A 25,189-nucleotide genomic window follows, 5' to 3' on the forward strand; every position below is an offset into this window, starting at 1 on the left:
CATCCCACTAGGATATAAATTTTGTTGCTAAGGTTTCAGGGAAAGCTTTTAACAGCCAACCTTGAATGCTTGTCATTTACCAGGTAGTGTCTTCCTTCTGTAAGCTGCACAATATTATAGTCTTTAAATTTCTTTTATCGTTTAATACAAAAAATAACACGCTCAGTGTAGGCATTTGATATCTTGTGCTTTAAAGTGATAATATATATCTTAATTGCAATGATAGCTGACAGGCAGGCATCAAAACACAATAACCCTGTATGTAACTTTGCCTCATTCCTAACATTAACCACAATTATATTTAAATAGGGGTGTACACATATGTGCTAGACAGCTCTGCTTAAGCAACAGTAATACTCCTAGTTCACCTAGTTATAACCACAATCAGCATCAAACCAGTAAAATTAATATTTACAACATCAGATAATCCTATAAAATACACTGGAAATAGGTTTCTGCACCCAGAATCCATTGCCTGCATGTTAACTTTAGTGCAGAGCTTGTTGGTGTGATAATGTGCATGCTGGACTGTAAAAGTACTGGAACAGGATTACACTGTGGAAAAAATATTTGGGGAAGGCCATAGGCAGGACCGTCTTAATGCATGGGCACACTGGGCAGTTGTCCAGGTGGCCCATGAGCATTGGAGCCACATGCTTTTCTATGTATGTTGTGACTTGCTGAGTGGTTGTGTAGGTAGGGGCCCTAGTGCATTGCTTTGCCCGGGGACCTATAATGCTGTTAAGATGGCCCTGGCCATAGGCAGGACATATCAGATGAGAGCTCTTTAAGATGGCTGTAGACCTGCACACTGGGAGACAGGCTTAGCTATAGTTGTGTTTTTTTCTCATATTTTTTTCATTTTTATTTCACTAATTATAAACCATTTTATCCAAAATCAGGTTGCAAGGGTGTGAAGTCTATGTCAGCAGGATAGGGCACTAAGCAGGAAACATATGTAAAATAACTAAAACAAGTCAAAACTTGTATCACAAATCAGTCTTTGGATCAAAAAAGACAGAATACTCAGAGAAAAAGCATACCTATGCACTTGACCCTTGGACTGTGGAGTTATAAGGCAGTAGTGCTAAACTCTGCATGGCCATTTGCATGCTACCTACTATTAAGATATATGAGAAGAACAATTAGCTTTTTTTATTATAAATTAATTTCACATAATTATATTGTATAGATGGCCAACACTGATAAAAGATTACCTCACTAATAAATCCAAAATAAAAGTCAGTTGTGAGACTGGTACATAAACAGAGTACATTGGTACTCTGAACATTTTGCTAATGGCTGCTGTAACAGTTTGAGGAGTGAAAAGCAAAGCACCTTATCTTAATGCTTAGGTTATGCTGGGAAAACTCCCGTCTTTACAAGTCAGATTTATTTATGAATCCTTTTATAGATCTAGACTGGCTGCAAAGGCACAACATTAATCATTTGCTGGTTTGGAGTCAGGCACAGAGGTATGAGTTGGCATGCTAAGACACTTGGACTGAGAAGTGAGATTTAGAGGTTTAGCAGTCCAAATCTTAGCCTATTTGAGTTTTACATTCTTCAAATCATGGAATGCTTATTAAGTGTCAATTACACATGTATCGATTTTCCTGTCCTACTGATAATATCCGGTTGATGCTCTGTAGCAATAAAACAAAGGTTGAGTGATAACACACTTAATGAAAAATTCTTCTTGATGACAATGATGCACTCTGTCTTCCAGGGATTAATGTAGTCTGACTTGTCTGCTTGTTTCTTTCTTTTTTTAATGTTGTAAGCAGCATTTACGTTTCAGAAGTAACATAATATTCTACATAATCGAATTCAGGGCCCCAAGGGACCAGAGTCTATCAAAGCAATATCTGGTGCAAGGAAGGATCCAGCTCTGGATGGGCCACTAGTCCAATGCAAGACCCTCTTCCATACACTCACTAGGAGCCAATCTAGAGTTGTGAGTTAAGATAACCATTACATCTTTAATTTGATATATTTAAGGACAGAGGACAGCAGTCATTTGATATTCTTTAACTCAGCAACAGACTACCTATGTCTGCGATGGACTGGCACCCTGTCCAGGGTTTTTTTCCTGCTTTGTGCCCTAGGGTTAGCTCCAGCACTCCCCACAACCCAGGTGTGGATTAAGTGGATTAAAAATTACAAATATAACATCTAACACAGGGCAGCACGGTGGTGCAGTTGTAGCGCTGCTGCCTTGCAGTAAGGAGACCCGGGTTCGCTTCCTAGGTTCTCCCTGCGTGGAGTTTGCATGTTCTCCCCATGTCTGTGTGGGGTTTCCTTCGGGTGCTCCAGTTTCCTCCCACAGTTCAAAGACATGCAGTCCCTAGTGTGTGCTTGGTGTGTGTGTGTTCTGCGGTGGGCTGGCACCCTGCCCAGGATTTGTTCCTGCATAGCGCCCTGTGCTGGCTGGGATTGGCTCCAGCAGATCCCCGTGACCCTGTGTTAGGATATAGCGGGTTGGACAATGACTGACTGACTGACATCTAACACAGTTTACCAGATATACCAGAAATACACTTTGATTATCTTTGGAATATTTTGGCAGCAAAAGTCTCATTAGTCTCAGTATTTTAGCATAGGTGACTGCTGTTAGGAATTGATGGTATAGTTGTGCATGTGGCATACCATTTGACTCTTTGTGTAAAGAAATACTTCCTGGCTCCAGTCATAAATGCACTCAACCTACTGTATAATCAAGAAGGCCAACAAGTCTCCAACACATTTAAGTTATTAATTACAATATTCAACTGAAACAGCTTTACTTTTACAGCAGTGGTCAAATACTGTATAGTTGGTACAGCAACCGAACAAAATGTAAAATAATCCAATGTATAGCTCATTACTTATGGAAATCATAAAATCCAAGACAATGTAAAGCAGAGAGGAAAACGATCTCAGTGAAAACCACAGCTCTTTGAATAATAAAATGTCAGCCAGAAATAGGGCATTTGGCTACCAGCTCCAAACTGAGCAGATTAATAATATTTAACAACATTTTCCAGACTAAGCATCCAAGACTGCTACAAATATAAATATACTACCTGACAAATTACATACAAAGAAATGTCACTAGTTTCCAACATTATTTCAAGTAAAAAAAATCTTCAATACAAGAAATTAATAACTAGAAAGATATGAACAACAATGACATATTCTGAGTTTATCAGAAGGTGACAGAGCTATAAAGCAGCTTTCAAGTTAAAACTATTCATTTATCAACTGTATAGTTAATATACAGTACAGATACAGGTACTTAAACCTACCCTAATAGCAGCTTTGTTGCAAAAGACACGGTTGATGGCCAACCATGTAGGCAGGTCAAGCATATTCTGAAGTACTTCTTCATCAAGTTCTAGGTTGGTCAGCTGACCTTCTCCCTTTAGTGTACTGAGGTTTATCTTGTCTGGTGACAGGTTCTTGGCAAACCTAGAATGAAAGGAGAGAATGAATAATCTATGCTTTGTACTGTACTTCATACAGAAACAGTACTTATATTGGGTAAAAATACATACCATAACACATACAGGTTTAGAGTTTAGAGGCCTGGAACCTAAAATATGTATTGTATGCACTTTGCAAATAAGGACCTCAGTTTATTCATCCATTTTTGCATTTTCTGAACACACTTGTTACAGTATATAGACGAAGAGTATCCAGGCCTCTACTCTGAGGACAGTAGAAGTATACTGCACACAACTTATACTAAGCTTTTGGTAGATGGGGGTGATGCATCTTTAACATTTTGTTAGGAAAACTGAGCATGACTTTATCAATGAATCCATTTATTTTTGAATAAACATTTTCCATTACAGTGTTACAGAGAGCCAGAGCACATATCAACCACATCAGACACAAAACAGGAACCAGCACACAACAAGATCCCAGTCTATTACAGAGTAAGGGCACTCAAAAAAGAAAGAAAATATGCAAACAAAGTGGACGCTGAAATAATATGAAACACACAACATAGACAGGACTTGTACCAAGGTTCTTGAAACTGCAAGGCAGTGATGCAATCAACCACCATTGTACCACCCATGCTTTTTGTTTAAAAAAAACAGGCAAGTTATTTTTTTTTTTAATTCATAAAGAATGCCGCACTTTAGAACACAATTTCATGTGGCAAATTAAAATATACCATGATTGTGAAAAAATAACATTCATTTAAAAAATACTGAACTTAACCTTTAAAATAGGCAGAAGAGAAGCCTTAGTCCAATTGATTTGGTAACCAGACATAGCGTCACAATCCATCTTAATAAAAGAACAAGTGTCTGTGTGTCTGTCTGTGTGTTTGTTTGCGAGCTCTCTGTTATTCTAAAGAATGGCGTGTCACAAACATTTTTAGTAATAAATGAATTGCATGTGTCATTCCAACAGATGGCACATCACAAACATTAACACTGCTTTTATGAATCCCATACCAAAAGGCTTTTAACAGATACATATGCATTCCATTTTGAACTGCAAATGTTAACACTGAGGTCTACATTGATTACTTAGATTTCAACCTATCTGAGATGGATAGCACAGATAGTACTTCAATAACTCTAATATACAAAGCATATCAGACAGGGCATTACCTAAACAAAGAAGAATAACATCTGTGTACAAGGAAAGGAATTTCGGATTAATTATGGAGGTAACTGGAAATTTCAGAGAACAATTACAAGGGATCCAAGAGATAAAGAATATACAAGACAGAGGACAGCCTTGCCTGGCTACTTTACTAATAGAGAAGGTTACCAAGATATTTGAATTGGACAACAGAATCATGGTAAAGCATTCAAAATACTTCTTAGCATCAAGGGGAAAAAAAGTAACAGAAAGGGAAAGGGAAGGAACACGAATAATGAAAGTCCACACATGAAGTGAAACCCTGAAAGATGATGATGGGTAAATTTGTAAGTGAGTTTCTATAAGCCACAGACCAGAACATTACCAAACGGATTTGGGCCTATGTTCCTAAGGGAGACGGGCCCGTAATTCTCATGCTGGCTAGAATACTTACCTTACTTTAAAAGAAAAATGATAACTTCCTTATTAATTCTTGGGGTGACTTGTTCAATATTATCAGAGAGGCACAGGGATAATCATTTCTAAATAAATACAATTAGCTCGGGAGAGAGTCCATTCAACCCTGAAAGCTTTCCACCCCTTAAAGAGTCAAATGTTCTGCCAAAGAAATGCAAGCAGAAGATCCTTCCTATGTGAAACAGGGAGGAGGAAAGTTGCTGAGGAATGATTTGATATTGGAGGGAGGAGTAGTAGAGGTATAAGTAAATAGTCTAGTGTAGCAATCTAAATATTAATTATAAATTATGTGAAAAATCAAGACAGACTTTGGGCAGATATTGTATTGAAGCAAAAGAAGCATTCCCCATAATTCTGAGAGCAAGCAGCCTGCTTTTCTTGGCCCTGAAACATAATAGCAAGTCCTGGTACAATGAATTAAGGACTTTGCTCTTTGAGCTAAAATACAATTAAGCTCAGTTCTACTGTAGTTTTGGCATTTAAAAGATCGTGATCTTTATTGACCACAAGTGGGCATGCCCTTTCCAGGGATGACAGCTGGGATTTAAGCGCCTTTATTCTTTGGTATTTAGAAAGTGCTAAATGCAAAAAGAAGAGATAGTAAAGTGTCACATAAACTCTTTAATCGCCACCCACTCAACACCAATATTTTTTTCCCAACAGAGCTCAGACTGAATGCCAAGAATACTGTTCACAAAAAAGTTTTTATTTTTACAGAAGGGAAGTACTGAATTTCTACCTTAGAGTATAGGTGGTCATAAGAAATAGCAGTTGCAACTACAAAGGTTAAATTTGTGGTTGTATAAAATATAACACTAAAGGAGCAAGAGTAAGTGAAATGTAAATACAATCAATATAGGATTCTGAATTGTAACAGGAAGAAAAATGAATAAGAACTGTGGATGAAGGGTGGAGTAAAAGAAAAGAATCAGTTAATTTAATTAAATCTGTAGCAAATATATGCAGTCATATGAAAAAGTTTGGGAACCCCTCTTAATTCTTTGGATTTTTGTTTATCATTGGCTGAGCTTTCAAAGTAGCAACTTCCTTTTAATATAGTATATGACATGCCTTATGAAAACAGTAGTATTTCAGCTGTGACATTAAGTTTATTGGACTAACAGAAAATATGCAATATGCATCATAACAGAGATAGTACATCAATACTTAGTTGAGCCTCCTTTTGCAAATATAACAGCCTCTAGACGCCTCCTATAGCCTTTGATGAGTGCCTGGATTCTGGATGGAGGTATTTTGACCATTCTTCCATACAAAATCTCTCCAGTTCAGTTCAATTTGATGACTTCCGAGCATGGACAGCCTGCTTCAAATCATCCCATAGATTTTCAATGATATTCAAGTCATGGGACTGTGACGGCCATTCCATAACATTGTACTTCTCCCTCTGCATGAATGCCTTTGTAGATTTCAAACTGTGTTTTGGGTCATTGTCTTGTTGGAATATCCAACCCCTGCGTAACTTCAACTTTGTGACTGATGCTTGAACATTATCCTGAAGAATAATTTGTTGATATTGGATTGAATTCATCCGACCCTCGACTTTAACAAGGGCCCCAGTCCCTGAACTAGCCATACAGCCCCACAGCATGATGGAACCTCCACCAAATTTGACAGTAGGTAGCAGGTGTTTTTCTTGGAATGCGGTGTTCTTCTTCCGCCATGCAAAGCGCTTTTTGTTATGACCAAATAACTCAATTTGTGTCTCATCAGTCCAAAGCACTTTGTTCCAAAATTAATCTGGCTATTCTAAATGAGCATTTGCATACAACAAGTGACTCTGTTTGTGGTGTGAGTGCAGAAAGGGCTTCTTTCTCATCACCCTGCCATACAGATGTTCTTTGTGTAAATTGCGCTGAATTGTAAAACGATGTACAGATACACCATCTGCAGCAAGATGTTCTTGCAGGTCTTTGGAGGTGATCTGTGGGTTGTCTGTAACCATTCTCACAATCCTGCGCATATGCCGCTCCAGTATTTTTCTTGGCCTGCCAGACCTGGGTTTAACAGCAACTGTGCCTGTAACCTTCCATTTCTGGATTACATTCCTTACAGTTGAAACTGACAGTTTAAACCTCTTAGATAGCTTTTTGTAGCCTTCCCCTAAACCATGATGCTGAACAATCTTTGTTTTCAGATCTTTTGAGAGTTGCTTTGAGGATCCCATGCTGTCACTCTTCAGAGGAGAGTCAAAGGGAAGCACAACTTGCAACTGACCACCTTAAATACCTTTTCTCGTGATTGGACACACCTGTCTATGAAGTTCAACTTAACGAGCTAATCCAACTAATTTGGTGTTGCAAGTAATCAGTATTGAGCAGTTACTTGCAAATCAAATCAGCAAAATTACAAGGGGACCCACATTTTTGCACAGCCAGTTTTTCACATTTGATTTAATTTCATACAACTAAATACTGCTTCACTAAAAATCTTTGTTCAGAAAACACCCCAGTACTCAGATGTTCCTAGGAAATGAAAGACATATCGCTGTTATCATTTTTGTTGAAAGAGTAAATTATTATGCAGGCTGAGAGGGGTTCCCAAACTTATATACTGTACATACGTATATATATATATATATATATATATGAAAAAATAAATAGAATGTAGAGTGTGAAGCAATCTTGCCAATAGGTGACAGGTGCTGGCATCAATACCACCCAGAAGCTCATTATCAGATAATTTAAACAAACGACTGCTGAGGTCAGGAAAAAAAGAACATGGTTGCACACAGAGACAAAAACTGTTACAGCCTCTTGAGCTCCATCTGCAAGTAACAAAATCAACAATTATATAATTCTTTAATTTGTATGTTACATAAAAGGAGAATAAGAACACCACATTTTTTCTACTGAGTACAGGAACAAACTGCAACCTGGAACTATTTGTTATAGCAATGGAGGAAATCAATGGCTAGACTCCTAAGTTAAAGCCATATCAACATTAATATAATGATACTATTAATGAAGGTCTAGCAGGCATGAGCACCACTTCCCCAAGTTCAAAAGATCATTCTCAATGATAAACCAAACTAAGAATCAAAACAAATGTGAAATAAGCATCTCTATGTTATTAATTAACTAATCACAGTTAAAGCCAAAATTTCAACAATATTATATATTAATATCATAATCTCATAGTCCCCAAACTGAATTGCATCTTGTCGGTTTAGAGAGAACTATGAATAATGTAAAATCCTAAAATAAAAAAAAAAATAATAAATTCCCCTGAACAACTTGCAATCAAGAGAACAGCATAAATTCATGAACCTTCTCTGTTCCAAACAGAAATTTTTACCACCTTTATCAAAGTACAGGAAAGAAATCATACAGTACCTTGAAGCATCAAAACTACCAAATAATCTCACTCATGAAATGATTTTATTATAATAGTTGGTTTTTAAGGTGTCAAAACTGCCAGATACATTATGCAATTATATTATTATGATAGCTGGGCTATGATATAACAATACTGCAAGACTTCTATTTTCTGAAGCACTTATTTTTTCGGAAGTATTACAGTTTGATTTTCATAGTATTGCTATGTTTTATACTCTTATTTATTTGACTAAAGATAACATGAAATCATAGCCATATGGCCAAGAAAAATGTGTCAGTATTTTAAATGTAATAATAGTAATTATTATTATTTACACTTATACAGCACTTTTCTCATTACTCAAAGCACATTGCATTGACAAATGGGGAGCTATATCAACCATCACAAATGTGTAGCATCCACCTGGATGATGTGATGGTGGCCATTCTTATGCCAGTACGCTCACCACACATGAGCTATACTTGATAGGTGGCAGCACAATTCTAGCAAGTTTTAAATTCGGTTTATGTATTGTATCACCTTCTCTTCCTTTATATATAACTGTGTCTTGAGAAGTCAAGCCAAATGACACATTTTATTAGCTAACTAAAAAGATTACAGTATGTAAGCTTTCGAGGTAACTCATGCCCCTTCTTCAGGCAAGATCATCTTGTAAATATGATCAAATGTAAATGCTCTTCATACTTTTTGTCATTATACATTAAAAATGAATAGCTGCACTTTCCATCTCCACTATGGAAAAAAAAACTGCAAATACATAAGGCACAGTGGCAAGAATGTTTCCCGAACTGGTGGCAGTATTGGACTTTGAGTCAGTATGCTAGAGAGTGCCTTGCGGTGGATTAGTATCAAAGCTGGAGTAGTTTCTGCCTTACATCCATTGCCACTCTTGCTCTCCATGACCCTGAGAAGAATAAGGCAAGTTCATTTACTGAATAGATACATGAAACTCCACAATGGCTTTCTATATGCATATTGACAAAAAGGTCCTTCATTACAGCCGAATAGAACACTGGGTCTGTCACATACACGTGGCATGTATAGTGCTGAGGATTTAGAAACATACATCTAGTTTCCTTTTTATTAGAGTTTATACTGGGTAGCATAAAGTACAAGGCAGGAACCAACATATGGAATGGATGATAATCCATTGTGAGTCCCACTCATGTACATGCTCACATTTAGTTACACCAATCCAATTTAGAGTTGCTAGTTAACCTAACATTCATGCTTTTTGAATGAGAGTGAAAACAAGAACACCAAGAGAGAGAAAAAAAACATGTGAACATGAAAAGACCAGGCAAACTTCAAAAAACACATGTATTGGGCAGAGATTTGAAACCAGGTCTCTGTATCTGTGACAACCACCTATCCACTCATTCCAGTTTATTTGTAAATTTAAAATAATGGATCAACAACAATGTTTGTATTCAATTATGGTCTGATAAGTACTTTTTCACTCTGTTTCCTCCAGCCAGATGTGTTTAAGTTTAGTGGAATTCTAAGGAAACCTTCAGGCCAATTTACTGTTGCCAACTGTTAAACAAGGCAGGAGATGTGCAATGGTTAGTTAGAGACACCATCTCATGGGAATCATTAGGTTCAATTACTCGGCATGTTTGTATAATGGCAAAGGACCACATGCATCATATGGTGCAAACACTGTTCCCTTGAAAGTTTCCCTATTCCAGGATGATAATATCTCCAAATACACTGCTAACCTTATTCAAGGGTGGTTTAATGAACACCAGGATGAACTCAGACGCCTTTAATGGCCTCTCCAATGGTCAGATCTAAACATCACTGAGCTTTAATGGGAAACATAGAGTGTGAAACAGACTTCCTCATTCTCAGTCCCTCAAAGAGCTGGAAGACTTTTCCACTTGGAGTGGTGCAGAGTCCCACTATACACAGCTTAAGACTTGGATGACAGCTTTCCAAAACAGACTGAAGATCTTTTCAAGAAAAAGGATGGCCTTGTTCCTTATTACATATTTAATATCAATATATTGTTAAATATTTGTTATTTTGTTCACCAGCTGCATTTACTGAATACCACTTTGTCATTAATGTAAGTGAAATCAGAACTAAGAAATCCACATTTGGGTCTATGGATCTCCAACCTAAATGTTAGACCAAAGGCAGTTAGAATATGGAGTGAAACTTCATTTGCACAAATTTTAAACACAAGAGCTCTTTAACTCTGCTGTCATAGCCACATATTATAGACAATTTTCATTTACGACTGTATAACCACACTAAGAAACTTACTGTTTGCGCTGCAGAAGTAGGGCTGATCACAAACAGTGAAGAGAATGTATGCAGAAATGAGGTGGTAAGGCTACAACAACCTGGACCTGAATATCACCAAGACAAGTGGATTTGGCAGAAAGGATTTCAAAAGACACTGCACGTCAAGGCAGAAATGAGGAACTTATCGGTTACTGTAGATTACTCAAGTTAAGGATCTCCGACAACTTCAGAGTGAAAGAAAACAAACAAAAATGCTTCCACTTACTACACCACCTGAGGAAATATGGTATGACCAGAATAATGCTCTTGAACATTTAGTGATGTGCCTGGTATTACCATCTGTATAGTAGCAGTATAGTAGCATAAATGCAAAAGACAGAAAGGCCATCCTAAGGGTTATACCATCTGGAAGCGTTTTAAATTACCATGCACTGGACAGTCATATTCAAATGACTATCAAAACAAATATTATCTACTAATATAATAGAAGTATTCCCAAATATCCAAGGTTCGCACTAACCTCACCTCTGGAGTTTTGGCAGATGAAGTATTGAAACTAGACCATTAACTACAAAAAAAAAAAAAAAAACTTTTCCTTCTTAGGTATCTTGGTTGTCTGACTGCTATTGTTTAACACACATGGACTGGAAAATAGCATGCTAACAGTTAAAATGAGAATAGGCTATTTAGGCAAAAAAGCTAGTCAATCCTATTCACCTAGTTTTATCATGGCAAGTTAAGAATCACCACAAATGCAAAACTTTCATTAATGTGGCAGTGTTTTCAGATTGTTAACTGCCGTATGCAACTAAAACTGTTAGGTCATTTCTGTAACTGATCATCCTTTCATATGTATATAAATAGACTGTTCCAGGGCCACTATCCAAAACTGCCTTAACTTGGAAAGAAAGATTTTCTCATAAAAGTAGTGCAGAATTTAATAAATAATACCAGGCAGATTTACTATAGGCAAAGAAAGACAGGCTCTGGAAAGATATCTCAAAAAGATTCAATCATCTCATTTAATTCCCAAAGCCTTTCCACAAAATGAATAATTAAAAAAAGCCTGCTTTTCAAATGGAAGCCACGGCTGCAATGCTCTTCTTCTCCATTCTAAGCTCCTAATTTGAATACAGAAAGATCCCAATGTCTGATAATCACTGATATCACTGCTGGGCCATCCAAATGCAGCTCAGCTAAAAAGGCACCGGAAATAAAATTAACCTAGCATTATGATAAACCCTTAAAATTGAAGACTCATTTAAGTATTAAAAAAAGGGAAACTATTTAAGCAGTGTGTCTTAGCATTCACAAATTTATATGCAGTTTAGCTCTTTCAGTGTTTAAGAGATGGGATTAGCTACCTCCATTATTTCTCTGGGGTCATACAAGATTTGCTTTTAGCAGGCATATCATTCATTACCAGTGTTGATGAAACTTGAAGATCTTAAACAAAATTACTAATAACCAATGTAAGAATAAAATAAGTCTTTTTCTTAAGATAAATACACAAATTATGAGGGGGGCTTTAATAAACACAGCTTTGCAATGTTACATGCTAGTATTCGAATGAATAACTATAGTCCCATCAACCTATAGTAGGGATGTGAGACAAACATGTGCATCACTAACCTTAAAAGTATTTACAAAAATTTGATAATGGCTATGGCCTACTATCATCGCTCCCAAATAAGATGAAAAATTGACAGTAGGGTGGCGAGAATTTAATTCAGACAGTGAGGCACATTGGTTCAAGTCACAGGTTCAAAACCACTCAAGGACTCACTTTTGTGTCACTTAACTTGCCACACCAGCTTGGCATTGCATTTGCTGAAATATAAAAAATACTATCTTACTGAATGAAAAAGGTAATTGGGCTGATTTAAGTTAACTACAGCCCAATAAGCGTAATATACATTACCTATCAGGTAAATTAATTGTAGCAATTATTAAGAAAAAGATCAAGCAGCACATGTGTAGAAAATATTAAAAGTGGGCTCAAATGGGGAAGGTAGTGTTGCACTAACATGCTGGAATTCTATGAGGATGCAATGCAACCATATGATAAAAGAGATGCACACAATGGTATTTATCTAGATTTGAAGAAGACCTATGATAAAGTCCCACACAAAAGGTTGGTGATCAGATTTGTTGCTGGGTACAAAATGTGCTCAAACACAGGAAACAAAGAGTAATGGTTAGGGAAACTTTTTCAGAATTAGATGATGTTAAAAGAGGTGTCCCTCAGGTGTCACTGCAGGGGTTGCTGCTTTTTATAACATACTGTACATAAATGACCTGGACAAGAATATAATCAATGAGCTGGTTAAGTTTGCAGAGGATACTAAACTAGGTGGAAGGACAAATAATGCAGATATTCAGCAAACCTGTTACAGAGGGACTTGGACAACAAACAGGTTTGAGCAGATTTGTTGCAGATGAAATTAAATATAAGTTATCACAGAAATGTTAGATGTGAATAAACAATCAGAGATCTGAAATATGAAAATACACCTTCTAAAATAGATCTGGGAGCCATAGTAAATTAAACACTATATACATCATGACAGTGTACAGAAGTGATCAAGTAGGCTAGCATGACATTAGGTTGTACATCAAGATATTGAGTACAAGTAATGGAATATATAAAACTCACTAGTGAGACCTTACTTGAAGTAATGTGTTCAGTTTTGGTGTCCATATTACCAAAAAAATATCAGAGCTAGAGAAAGTTCAGAGAAGAGCAACTGGGCTAATTCTGGAAATGAGAGGTATGATCTATAAGGAGAGATTGAAAGAGTTAAGACTTTTTCATTTTTTTAAGCAAATGGAAATTAAGGGGTGACATGATATAGTTTTTAAAAATTATAGATGTAATCAGAATAGTGGATCCCCGCTATTAAATTCAAATCAGCTCCTCTACAGGAACACAGGAACATAGTTGGAAACTCGTTAAAAGTGTTTCTTCCCACACAGAACCATAGACACATGAAATAAATTACTAAGAAGTGTGGTGAACAGTAGGCTTCAAATCCTGCCTTGATGCTATTTTTGGAGAACCTAGGTGAGTAGCTTATCAGCCTGATTAGCCTGTTCTTGTCAAAATGGTTGTAATGTTCTAATGTACACATCTCTATAGTCATGTATTGCACAAATGTCAGCTATTTCATAAAAATTACCAAGGGCAGGTGAAGTGGGCCTCCCTCTACAGGCTGCCCCGCGAGCCTCTTATTATTTTGAAGGTACTATTGATAAATATGTCTAAGACATCACTTCCTTTTAGTTTTGGGATTAACCAATAGTTAAAACTTTGTCAGAGTTTTCTACTAATATCTCTTTCAACAGTTCCTGAATGAATGAAAATTGCCTAATCTTTTTTCAAAAGCACTAACAAAAACAATCACACTACATACTACTACCCAAGTACAGTAAATGTAGTTTTGAAAACAATGATATTTAAATAAAAAAGACTGGTGTAAAAAGCAAGTAAATTAATTCATCAAAATAATGGGGACCACTCCCAGAACCTGTACACAAACAGGCAGACCACACAAGTGAAAAAGCAACACACTTTTTATTCCTTTTCTTGGACTTTTTTGCACACAGTGCACAAAGCACCAACAAATAAGCTCAGTTCCTTCTCTCTTTTTTCTTCTCTCTTTCTCCTCTCCCAGCAAGCATTGTCCTCAACCTCCCGACTCTGGCTCCTCGAACAGAGTGAGGCAGCCTCCTTTATAGTGCAGTCAGAAATGTTCCAGGTGCTCTCTGATCTTCATCCAGCAGCACTTCCAGGTGTGGCAGAAGCGCTGCATGGGGACCCAGAACTGCTCCAGGTGCCCTCAGATCCTCTTCTTCAGTCCACGGCTCCAGAACTGTCCACGTGTGCCCTGGCAGTGGCCATGGGCCCCAGCAGGGTTGAGCTTCCAAGCTCCAAGCCTGTGGCCCTGATGCAATCCAGGGGGATTGCCCTGTTGTATTCCAGGGGAGGTATTGCTGTGGACATGTCCTCTCCCCCAGTCCTTCCATTAGAAGGACGTCCCGACTGGGTAAGGCCCCCAGCCATCCATCACAGTAGGTAGAAAATAAAATAAATAAAGCAGAAAATAAAATGTATTTGCAAATAATGAATCAATTGAGTTAATCACTTTGAGTTGCTTATTTCAGGCTGAGAAGTAGCAGAGGTATTATTTTGGAAAAACTATTACTTCTTCAAGAATTTATTGTTGTGATATGATTACAAATGACTACTGACTGACTGTTATAAGATGTACTCATTGCCAGCAGTAACCAAGTTTATTTAAAAGAGATTCAATTTTTCTGTGTTGACGTTCACTGCAGTGCACACTCATGTATAATGCATTCGCTAGTATAAAGCCCACTCTACATGAATATATATGTTTAGGCATGATGCAAAATGCAATGTGAATTATGCTCATCAAGCAATTGTAATCTAGTATGTAAAATGTATGTATTAACAATTGAAAAAAATGTGGTGTATAGAAGCATCATATCTGCTCCATATTCTAATGATCTAAATGATTCCAAAGAGTGACTTTCCATTTACTCATCTCTTAGCTTTCACCAAATCAAATTTAACTCACCATCAACTGCTTATCTTTAGGAATTTGGTCACATTTCAAGATTTTTAGACATGTAACAGACTTCATACCCAAATGGCTAAAAGCTGTGGTTAAAGTATACAATGTTACTATAGGATGTGGGCAATCCCAACCACCATTTCAAGGCAAACTAATCCCTAACTTAAGGAGAGAGTGAAAGAGAAGAACCATAATCTTGTCATGGGAGAAACTGGGGTTTCCTGGTGACTAAAGACAGTAGTATGAAAGTCTGAACAAGGAGCCACCTACTGAAAGGACACAATATAAAATGATTTGTAAGTTTCAGACACCAAGCAACCCCTTGGTGAGGGTATTTATACTAATGCCACTAACAGCAAGAACTACAATAAGACATATGGCAGGGTTCCAGACGATTAAGCATTAATTCTTATGGCGGTGTTACTTTTACATCAACTACATGAGGCATAATGACATATAGTGCATTCCATAAAGTTTGACACAAAAACATCTTTCCTTGATTTATCCCTCTGCTCTACAGTGTAAAAATACAAATCAAACATTTTAGACATGATTAAAGTGCACATTACACACTTTAACTTAAGGATACTTGCATACATTTTGGTCACACCGTGAAGAAATGACAAAACTTTTTCTACATGGTACCCCCATTTCAGGGCACCATAAAGCTTGTGACAATTGTTGCCATCGTTCAACATGATGACAAGAAACTATTAGGAGGCTGGAAAATAAGAATAAAATCATTACAGACATCAACAAAACCTTAAGATTAAGGTCTGGAATATCATTAAGAAGAAAGAATGCACTGTTGAGCTCAGTAATCGCAAAGGGACTGGTAGGCCAATGAAGACCTCCATTGCTGATGACAGAAGAATCCTCACTATCATAGAGAAAAAGCCTCAAACACCCATCTGACTGATAAGGAACAGTCTTCAGGAGGCAGATTTTTATGTGTCAAAAAGTACTATCTGCAGAAAACTTCAGGCCACACTCAAAGATCCACACCAATAGTTAGCACAAAAACAGGATAGCCCGATTACAGTTTGCAAAAAAGAGCCCACAGAGCTTTCGGCGCGGTAGGATCGGCCTTGACGGGAACCCCTGTGCGGTAGTGCGTTACACGGCGGAATGGAAAGTTCGTTAGAGCAACGGTACGCGTTGAAGACGAAGACCATGCTCATTGCCTTCTTCGGAGTGAAGGGGATCATCCACTACGAGTTTGTCCCGCAAGGACAGACCGTGAATGCTGCTTACTACTTGGAAGTCCTGAAAAGGCTGAAAAGAAGCGTCGCGCACAAGCGAAGGGACATCAAGGACAGCTGGAAGCTTCACCACGATAACGCGCCCAGCCACACCGCCTTCATCGTGAGCACCTACCTGGCCCGGGTGAACGTTCCGGTGGTCCCCCAGCCTCCCTACAGTCCGGACGTGTCGCCTTCTGACTTCTTCTTGATTCCACGCTTAAAATCAGCGCTGAAAGGAAAATGCTTCGACTTGATCGAGGACATCCAAGCAAATGTCAAGGCAGCCCTTGCAGCCATCCCGGAACAGGCCTAAGTGGACGCCTTCGAGTCATGGAAAAGCCACCTACAAAAGTGTATTGATGCAGGAGGTGCCTATTTTGAAGACTATTAATTAGTTGTACCGATTTGCTCAATAAATTTGTCTTTTTGAACAAAGGCTCATTACTTTTGAATCCTACCCTGTATGGCTGTCACAGGCACTGGCACACTTCTCTTCATTGATGATGTAACAGCCATCACACAATGAATTCTGAGGTGTACAAAAACATCTTTTCTGTTCAAGTCCCATTAAATGACTCAAAAATATCTGGACAGTGCTTCATCCTACAAAATAATGATTCCAAACATACTTCTAAGGTAATATGCAAGTTTTTCAAAGCTAAAAAATGGAAAATTCTTTAATGCCCAGGCCATACACCAAATTTAATTCCAATCGAGCACATCTTCCTTATGCTGCAGAGGAAACTTAAGGGGACAATCCCCTGAAACAAGCAGGAGCTGAAGATGGCTGCATTAGAGGCTGGGCAGAGCATCACAAACAGAAGATACTCAGTGCCTGGTGACGTCTATGTAAGCAGTCATTGCATGCAAGAGATATGCAACAAAGCACTAAATCTGACTGCTTTAATACACCTACCATTGCTATGTCCCAAACATTATGGTCCCCTGAAATGGGAGCCATTTATAAAAAGGGTTGTAATTTCCACATAATGTAACCAAAATGTATGCAAATACCCTTAAATTATACACTGCAATGTGTACGTCAATCACATCTGAATTGTTTGATTTGTACTTTTAAACAGCGGAGCAGAGGGGTAAATCAAGGAAAAATGTGTCTTTGTCCCAAACATTATAGAGGGCATTGTATATACATACTGTATGTGCACTTACTCACACTGACAAGAGTTTACCAGAGACAGAGGCACCACTGGGATGACACAGGACAGTAAAAAAGCAGGCAACCTCACATATGCTAGGAATATCTGACCCTCTCCTTGATCAGACAGTGAGGCCAGGAAGGAAATGCCAGGGGGCACAAAGTCCTGGAATTGAAATTGAACATGTTGTTTCTCTGATATAACAAGTAACTGGTGAGGGGTCTTGGTGGCTTGCATCTGTAAAGGCAACTAAAGCCTCAGAGGTGCATAGTCACTACAAGAAGCTCTAAGGAGTTCAAGCCTTAAAGGAAATGAAAGCCTATTCATGACCTCAGACGTTAACAGAAAACTTTTCATTAAATCTGTTAAAGTTATGAAAACAGACAGCAATGTTTTGTTTAAAGGTCTCAAAGAGTTAACTTTTCTGTTTTTTAATATCTTTATTTATACAGTATTTAGATAATTAGAAAATGGAAAAAAAGTTGAATTGGGAATGTTTTTGGGTCACTTTTTGCCAAACAAGATCAGGGACTGGAAATGGCTATCACTGCATAAGATAAGAGTTTATTGTAGGAAACATTCACATACAGACACGTGAGTCATCCAGACTTTGGACTAGTATCAAGGTAATAAAAATGACAACAATAGCTCTAAAAATATGACCAGATATAGATCAAGAATGTTGGACTTTTTAAGTAATTACTGTCCCATTGACTAATCACAACTGGTGATAAATTTTAATAATTACACTGTCTGTGTACACTTTTGCCAGAGGTCTCTCTCTCTCTCTCTCTCCTTTCAAGTGATGGACTGCTCTGCACTGACAACCAATTTCAAGATAAATGGAGGGCAAAGTGCCAAGCCAGCAGAGAACACTCCTGATGCCACCCACAGCCCGTCTACCCAACAGACTTTAACTTTACTGCCAGCCTCAAACAGCCAAGAAACAATTAAATGATGAGAAAACGTGGTTGAAGTAATGTTCAGCAGGGGAGGAGATTTAAATGTGATGCGATGGTATGCATACCTTTAACAAAGCATTTAGTACACAATCAGCAGGTAGATAAAACCTTTGTAGCATGTATTGGTCACCTACATTGCAATCTGCGTAAATGCAATTAGGAATGAAAAAACGACGTGGAAATTAAAGTGCTAATATGGGATTTAAAAGACATGTGAGGATGGGAAAAAAAAAACAGATACATTAGAGGTTGATTATAAACACACTAAGAATGTATTTCCTTTTTTTGAGCAATCAGTAACATCATTACTGTACTTCTGACAAAAAAGGTAAACTTTTTTTTTGTTGTTTTAAAGGGCAGGCAGTGTGGTATAGTGGCAAAGGCTTTGGACTTCAAAGCCTGAGCTTATGTGTTCAAATTCCACTACTGACACTGTGTAACCCTGAGCAAGTCACTTGACCTGCCTGTGCTCCAACTGGAAAAACAAAAGAAGTGTAATTGTTCATAAATGTTGTAAGTCGCCTTGGATAAAGGTGTCAGCCAAATAAGTGTAAACATAAAAGATTTAAAATAGGCAGGTTTTGTGGCTTGATCAGGGTCATTCAGTGAATCCCAAGCAATGTTAACACTGGCCACTTTGTTGATTTAGTTCAATTCTCTAGTGACTGGGTCACATTGACAGTTACTATCCATCTGCTCACACTTCTTAGATGTTTGAGCAGAGGTCAGTACAGCATGTGGCAAACATTTTTTTGCATCCACAGATAAAAGAAATCACCACCGTGCTCCAATATGATGTTCTCACCCAGATTTCCCTAATGAATTCAGTGCAAAAAAATACAAGACTTTGTAGAAACAGTATGAGATGTTAGTGATCTAGTATAGCTGTTGGATTTTCCATGAGTTTAAGGTTTACATCAAATTCATTACATGCCTGAATTCTGGCACAAACATATGGGTGTCACTTTCAAAGACAGCCTGTCACAAGTCACTCTACCACACCCTTGCAATAAGCAATTATTAAATATTTCTTCCACAAAGTAAAATTTAACAGGGAAAAACAGCAGACACAACATATAAATAAACATTTTTATAGTTTAAGCCTTAAAATACCCATCCCACATGCTTTAAACACATGTAAACTTAAAAAACACACTTTGTTAACACATATGATATGTGGATGTCAGGCTAAGGATATGAGTAACATCTCGCTATTATAAAACATTTTAACTTCATGCAAGACAAGACAGTGAGACAGGAAAATAGGTGCTCTACAGGCATTTAAATCATTGACACGCAGAGCGACAAGCAGCACAAAGTCCATTTCTCCTTAGCGTTCATTCAGCTCCCCACCCCCTTGACAATGCGAAGTGGCAGGAGCGTACTGCGCCTCCGGGGAGGGGGGTTTGAGTAAACGGGTGTTCAGCCCTCACACACCCCCACTCCTCCTCCTCCTTCCAAACGCGCAGAGTGACAAGCAGGCATTTTGGCAGAAGCAGCACAAAGTCCATTTCTGCTCAGCGTGAGTTCAGCTGCCCCCCTTCACAAAGCGAGTGCAGACACATTGACGTCTGATCGCTGCGTGCAGTGTGCAGTGTTGGTCTGCTGTGTTTAAGAATGTAGAAAGTGTTTAAGAGCATAGGAAGTGTTTATAAGAGTGTGGGAAAGGTTAACAAGAGAGTGAGAAAGGTTTATAAGAGTGTGGGAAGGGTTTATAAAGCCTTAAAATATGTATAAATAATAAAATAAATATAGGTCGCTACTTCGCGGATTTTCACCTATTGCGGGGGGCTCTGGAACGTAACCCCCGCGATAGGTGAGGGATGACTGTACATTGTCACACAAGTCAAATGGTGAAAGTATGGACCACTGAGTGATATTATACACAGCTTTGAGGTGAATGTAGAAAATTAATAAAATGAAAAAAAAACAAAACAAATTTAATCACTCTGGAAAATATACATTATTCAATGTACTCAGAGTTTTCTCCCAAATTTGTTAGCCATTATGGATGCAGTGAGATGTCTAGCAAAATGACTCCTTTTATTGGCTAACTGAATTGATTACAATATATAATCTTTTGAGGCAACTCAGGCCCCTTCTTCACGCAGTTTGTAATGAGAACAATCTGTCTGAAGAAGGGGCCCGAGTTGCCTCAAAAGCTTGCATATTGTAATCAGTTCAGTTAGCCAACAGAAGGTGTCATTTCGCTTGACTTCTCATTTCTCCGAAATTTTAAATATATGCTTTTTAGGTTCATTAGCAACTCAGGTATGAGTAGTTATTAGTGTATGCATGAGTGTGCCCAAAGAAGGCTTCACCCAATCCAGGGTCAGTTACCACCTGACATCCATGTGCCTATCAGGACAGTCATTTGTTCACTACTAGCCTGGTTAGAACAGGGATAGAGGGATGGATGGACAAGCAATGTATATACAGAGAAAAAACAGCAAATTAAGTTAAGGTCAAAGTCCAACAAAAAATGCTCTTGAGGACCAGGATTAAGTAACGTTGTTCTAGATATTGTCCATAAACAATCTACTGATAAAAAGAAATACAACAGTCAATGTGATCACTATCACAAAAATCAACATTCTTACACCATTCAATTTCTATGTTTATATGGTGTCCAGAACCAGTTCCAACAGAAGTGGGTGCAAGCCACAAAACAGCTCCAGCCAGGGTATCAATCCATCAGAGTGCCCATTCACACACACACACACACACACACACACACACGCACGCACGCACGCACGCACGCACGCACACATACACAGACACATGTACAGAGGTGTTATTTTGGAGTAGCAGATTAACATAACCCAATCGTTTTCAAACTGTGGGCCACAGCAGTCCCAGCGATCAAGACCAATTTTAAAGACTTTATTTAAATTGTCTCACGTAGTTTTTAAATTAACTTGAAATGTTCTGCAACTGTTACATAAAAGTAGTCCTGTATCATTTAGTTATAGACTAAAGCTACATTTTTCAACCTGTATACTGTGCAAGCCTTGTCAGGTGATATGCGAGGGCCAAACCCGAGTCTCCATGATCAGCAGTACTTCAAATCCAATGCTCCATCTTATAATGCATCTACCGCATGACTGTACTTCTGTCTCTCTTACTTAGTCTCATTCTCTTCTTCGGTGTACACTGTCCCTTCTTCGGTGTACACTGTCCACACTAATTTGAAGTCTCCCACTGCTCAAAGGGACTCTAAGGTAATAGCTTCCTCTCCCTCTTTCTCTCCAACTATTTGACCCAATCCATGCCATGCCAAGACTGATTGATTTTTATAAAAAAGACCATTTTAACAGGTGATTGCTCTCTTTCTCTACCAGAAATGAGAAGTTTACAAAGCATCTCTCTTTATCCCAAGTCTGGTTTGTCAACATTAAAATATTATTGGTCTTGTTAAAAATGTTTCGTATACTAATAATTTAAGAAAAAGTTTAAACATTAACAGATGCAGAAGACTATACAATGAGGAACAAATAAGAATAATTTATTAATATAATAAAGTATCTTCCATTTATTTAATTTAATGTTCATTAATACACATCAAAAACAGATAGCTTTTGTTTTGAACAGAATCTCCAATGTTCTGTAAACTTTGCTCTTCCTTCATGAATAAATCCAGGAGGAGGATAAACCTAGATACAGAAATGCCTTCACATTAATTTGGAACCATTGTGAATTACTTCTTTGTAAGTTAAAATATTTATGGAAATTTTAGGCTAAATTTTACTCCACATCAAACTGCATTACTATTTGTTACAATCATTTGGCATACATAAGAAAGAATTAAAGAAACAGACCCACACAAAAGAAATTTATTAGTAATCCTTTAGTTTCCTAAAAACTACCAGTGAAACTTGTAAGGCTTTTGCTATATTTTTTAAACACAAATTAAATTAGAAATAGTAGACACCCCAAAGATTAATCCAACTATATCCCAGCACTCCATTTTAAGCAAGTTAAATTCTTTCACTGGAATAGATCTAACCAAACTACACAGAATAATTTCTCAACTGAAATCCTCTACCTGTGCCATTGACCCAATACCAATTGGCTTTTTCAAAAAAGTCTCTGATGTGCTATTTTAGAGTGTACTTGACATAGTAAACTCATCATTAAATACGGGGGTCTTCCTCAACTGTCTTAAGACTGCTGTTGTCAAACCCATGCTCAAAAAAATAATCTTGACTCCTCTGTTTTTGATAACCTTAGACCAATTTCTAACCTGCCTTTCTCAAGTAAAATTCTAGAAAAGGCAGAAATTAAGCAGCTAAATGACTAGTTGATTCAACATTCTATTCTTGACAAGTTTGAGTCAGGTTTTAGAACAAATCACAGTACAGAAACTGCACTGGTTAAAGTAGCAAATGATTTACGGGTTAATGCAGAGAGAGGCTGTATACATGTTCTTGTTCTCTTAGACTTGAGTGCAGCATTTGACACCATAGACCACAGTATTCTTAAAAATCACCTTAGACAATAGGTGGGCTTCTCTGGTAGTGCCTTAAATTGTTTTCAGTCTTATTTAACAGGTAAAAAATTCCTTGTTAGTTGTAGTGTTTGTACTGTGGAGATACATGATATTGTATATTGTATACCATAAGAATGTATTCTTGGTCCGCTGCCCTTTTTAATCTACAGTACATGCTTCCATTAGGTCAGATTATCTCAAAGCACAAAGTGAGCTCCCACAGCTCTGCAGTTGACGCACAGCTTTATTTATCTATAGCATCTGATGACCCTGAAGCTCTTGGCTTCATGATCCAATTTCTTACTTGTATTTCCGAATGGATAAGTAGCAACTTTCTCAAACTAAATAAAGAGAAAATAGTAATCTTAGTGATTGGCAAACATGGATATAGTGAGGGTATTAGAAATAAACTTGATCCCTCAGTCTTAAAAGTTAAGAATGATGTAAAGAATTTAGGGGTAATTATTCACTCACCTAAACTTTAAATCTCATATTAAATAGATTACTAAGTCTACATGTTTTCACTTAGGGAACATAATAACAGGTCTAATCCATATTACTAACCGAGAATGCTAAACCGGATGGACGCAGGGACATCCGGCCATGGGCCGTAGCCGCAAAAAGATGTACTGCGCAGGCGCCCCAAGAAATGAGGGGCCGCGAGAGGCGGATGAGGGGCCGCGAGAGGCGGACAAGACCACAGAAAAAAGGAGTCAAAGAAATGAGGCGCCAAGAGCACAGAAAAAAGGAAAAGGCACAGAAAAAAGTAGTCAAAAGCAGGCGCCGCACGAAACCCATTGCACACGAAACTAGCACACAAAAAAAAAGAAGACGCTCGCGCACAACAGCAAGGCACCCCCCCCCCCCTACAGGCACCGGACGGGACACACACCAAGAGGGGGATTTAACAAGCCCCTGGAACACAAAAAAAAAGAACACAAAACCACCCCACACACCCTACAAGCAATGGACGGGACACACACAAAGAGGGGGATTCAACAAGCCCCTGGAACACAAAAAGAAAGAAGACGCTCGCGCAACAAAAATCCTCACCCCCCCCCCCCCCCCCCCCACCACACATCAATAAGAAGTGACACCCAAAGCCACATATCTAAAGGAAACGTCCATATTAAACATACGTCATCTCAACACCTTCACACTAGGCAGCATAGGTGGATCTCCTTACAATAAAGCACTATTAACCGTTCAACTGCAGAAAAGGCTCCATATTAACAGTGAGTGCGATCCTCCTTATTACTTATCCATATTTCGCACGCTGAGGAACAAACAAGACATGAATACACGGTCACGGGTACAAAACGATTCGGATCGGATAACGGGACCCAAACACACGAACACGAATGAAACAAGAAAATACACGGCGGTGCATACAACGCGCTTCGGAAACTCCGGGAGAAAAAATGTCTCAGATCAAAAAACGCAAAGCTCAAGTGACCCCGTTACAGAGACGTGCCCAAATGGACAGACACAATGAACGTAGACGCATACAGCGCGCGTCTCAAAGTGCTACATTGAAACAAGCACGATTTCAAAAGAAAGAGCTCGCGTCTCAGACATACAAAAAAGGGAGCGAAGAGACAGAATAAATGAACGCAGACGTGTACAACGCGCATATGACCTGCCACAAAACAAGCAAGCAAGACTCCAAAAGCAGAGAACTCAACTGACCGACATACAAAAACAGACAAAGCTCGATACAAACAATGCACAACGTAGAGTGAAACGGACTTTTCACAAAGCGGAGGCGAATCAATTAAAAGTCAAAAATAGCGCGTCACAAATAATGGACATGCAACAACGCGGCACTCAAACGCCACAAGCAAAACATGCCAGTCGCGGACATCAACACCAGACACCTGCTAAACGATTACGCCAGTTGGCTGACAACGCCTTCAATAATGAGTCCACTATTGAGGAAAATTCATTGGGATTAATGAATGTCATTTGCAATCATTGTCATTCACTTAACTTCCCAGAAGAAACAACTGGCAATACAAATAATGAATTTACACGTTGTTGTCAAAAGGGTCAGATTAGACTGCCTCCTTTA

At 38.2% G+C, this 25,189-nt stretch overlaps 1 protein-coding gene across 1 annotated transcript in view; it reads right to left on the reverse strand.

The window, feature by feature from the left end:
• The window catches only part of bltp3b (bridge-like lipid transfer protein family member 3B), a 243,416-nt gene that overhangs the window by 151,875 nt on the left and 66,352 nt on the right, over positions 1–25,189 (reverse strand). The window contains exon 2 of the mRNA XM_028816858.2: positions 3,288–3,450. Within this exon, the coding sequence (XP_028672691.1) occupies positions 3,288–3,450 (163 nt within the window). The remainder of the gene's footprint in view (positions 1–3,287; positions 3,451–25,189) is intronic.

The sequence above is a fragment of the Erpetoichthys calabaricus genome, chromosome 1 (genome assembly GCF_900747795.2).
Source record: "Erpetoichthys calabaricus chromosome 1, fErpCal1.3, whole genome shotgun sequence".
Classification (NCBI taxonomy): Eukaryota; Metazoa; Chordata; class Cladistia; order Polypteriformes; family Polypteridae; genus Erpetoichthys; species Erpetoichthys calabaricus.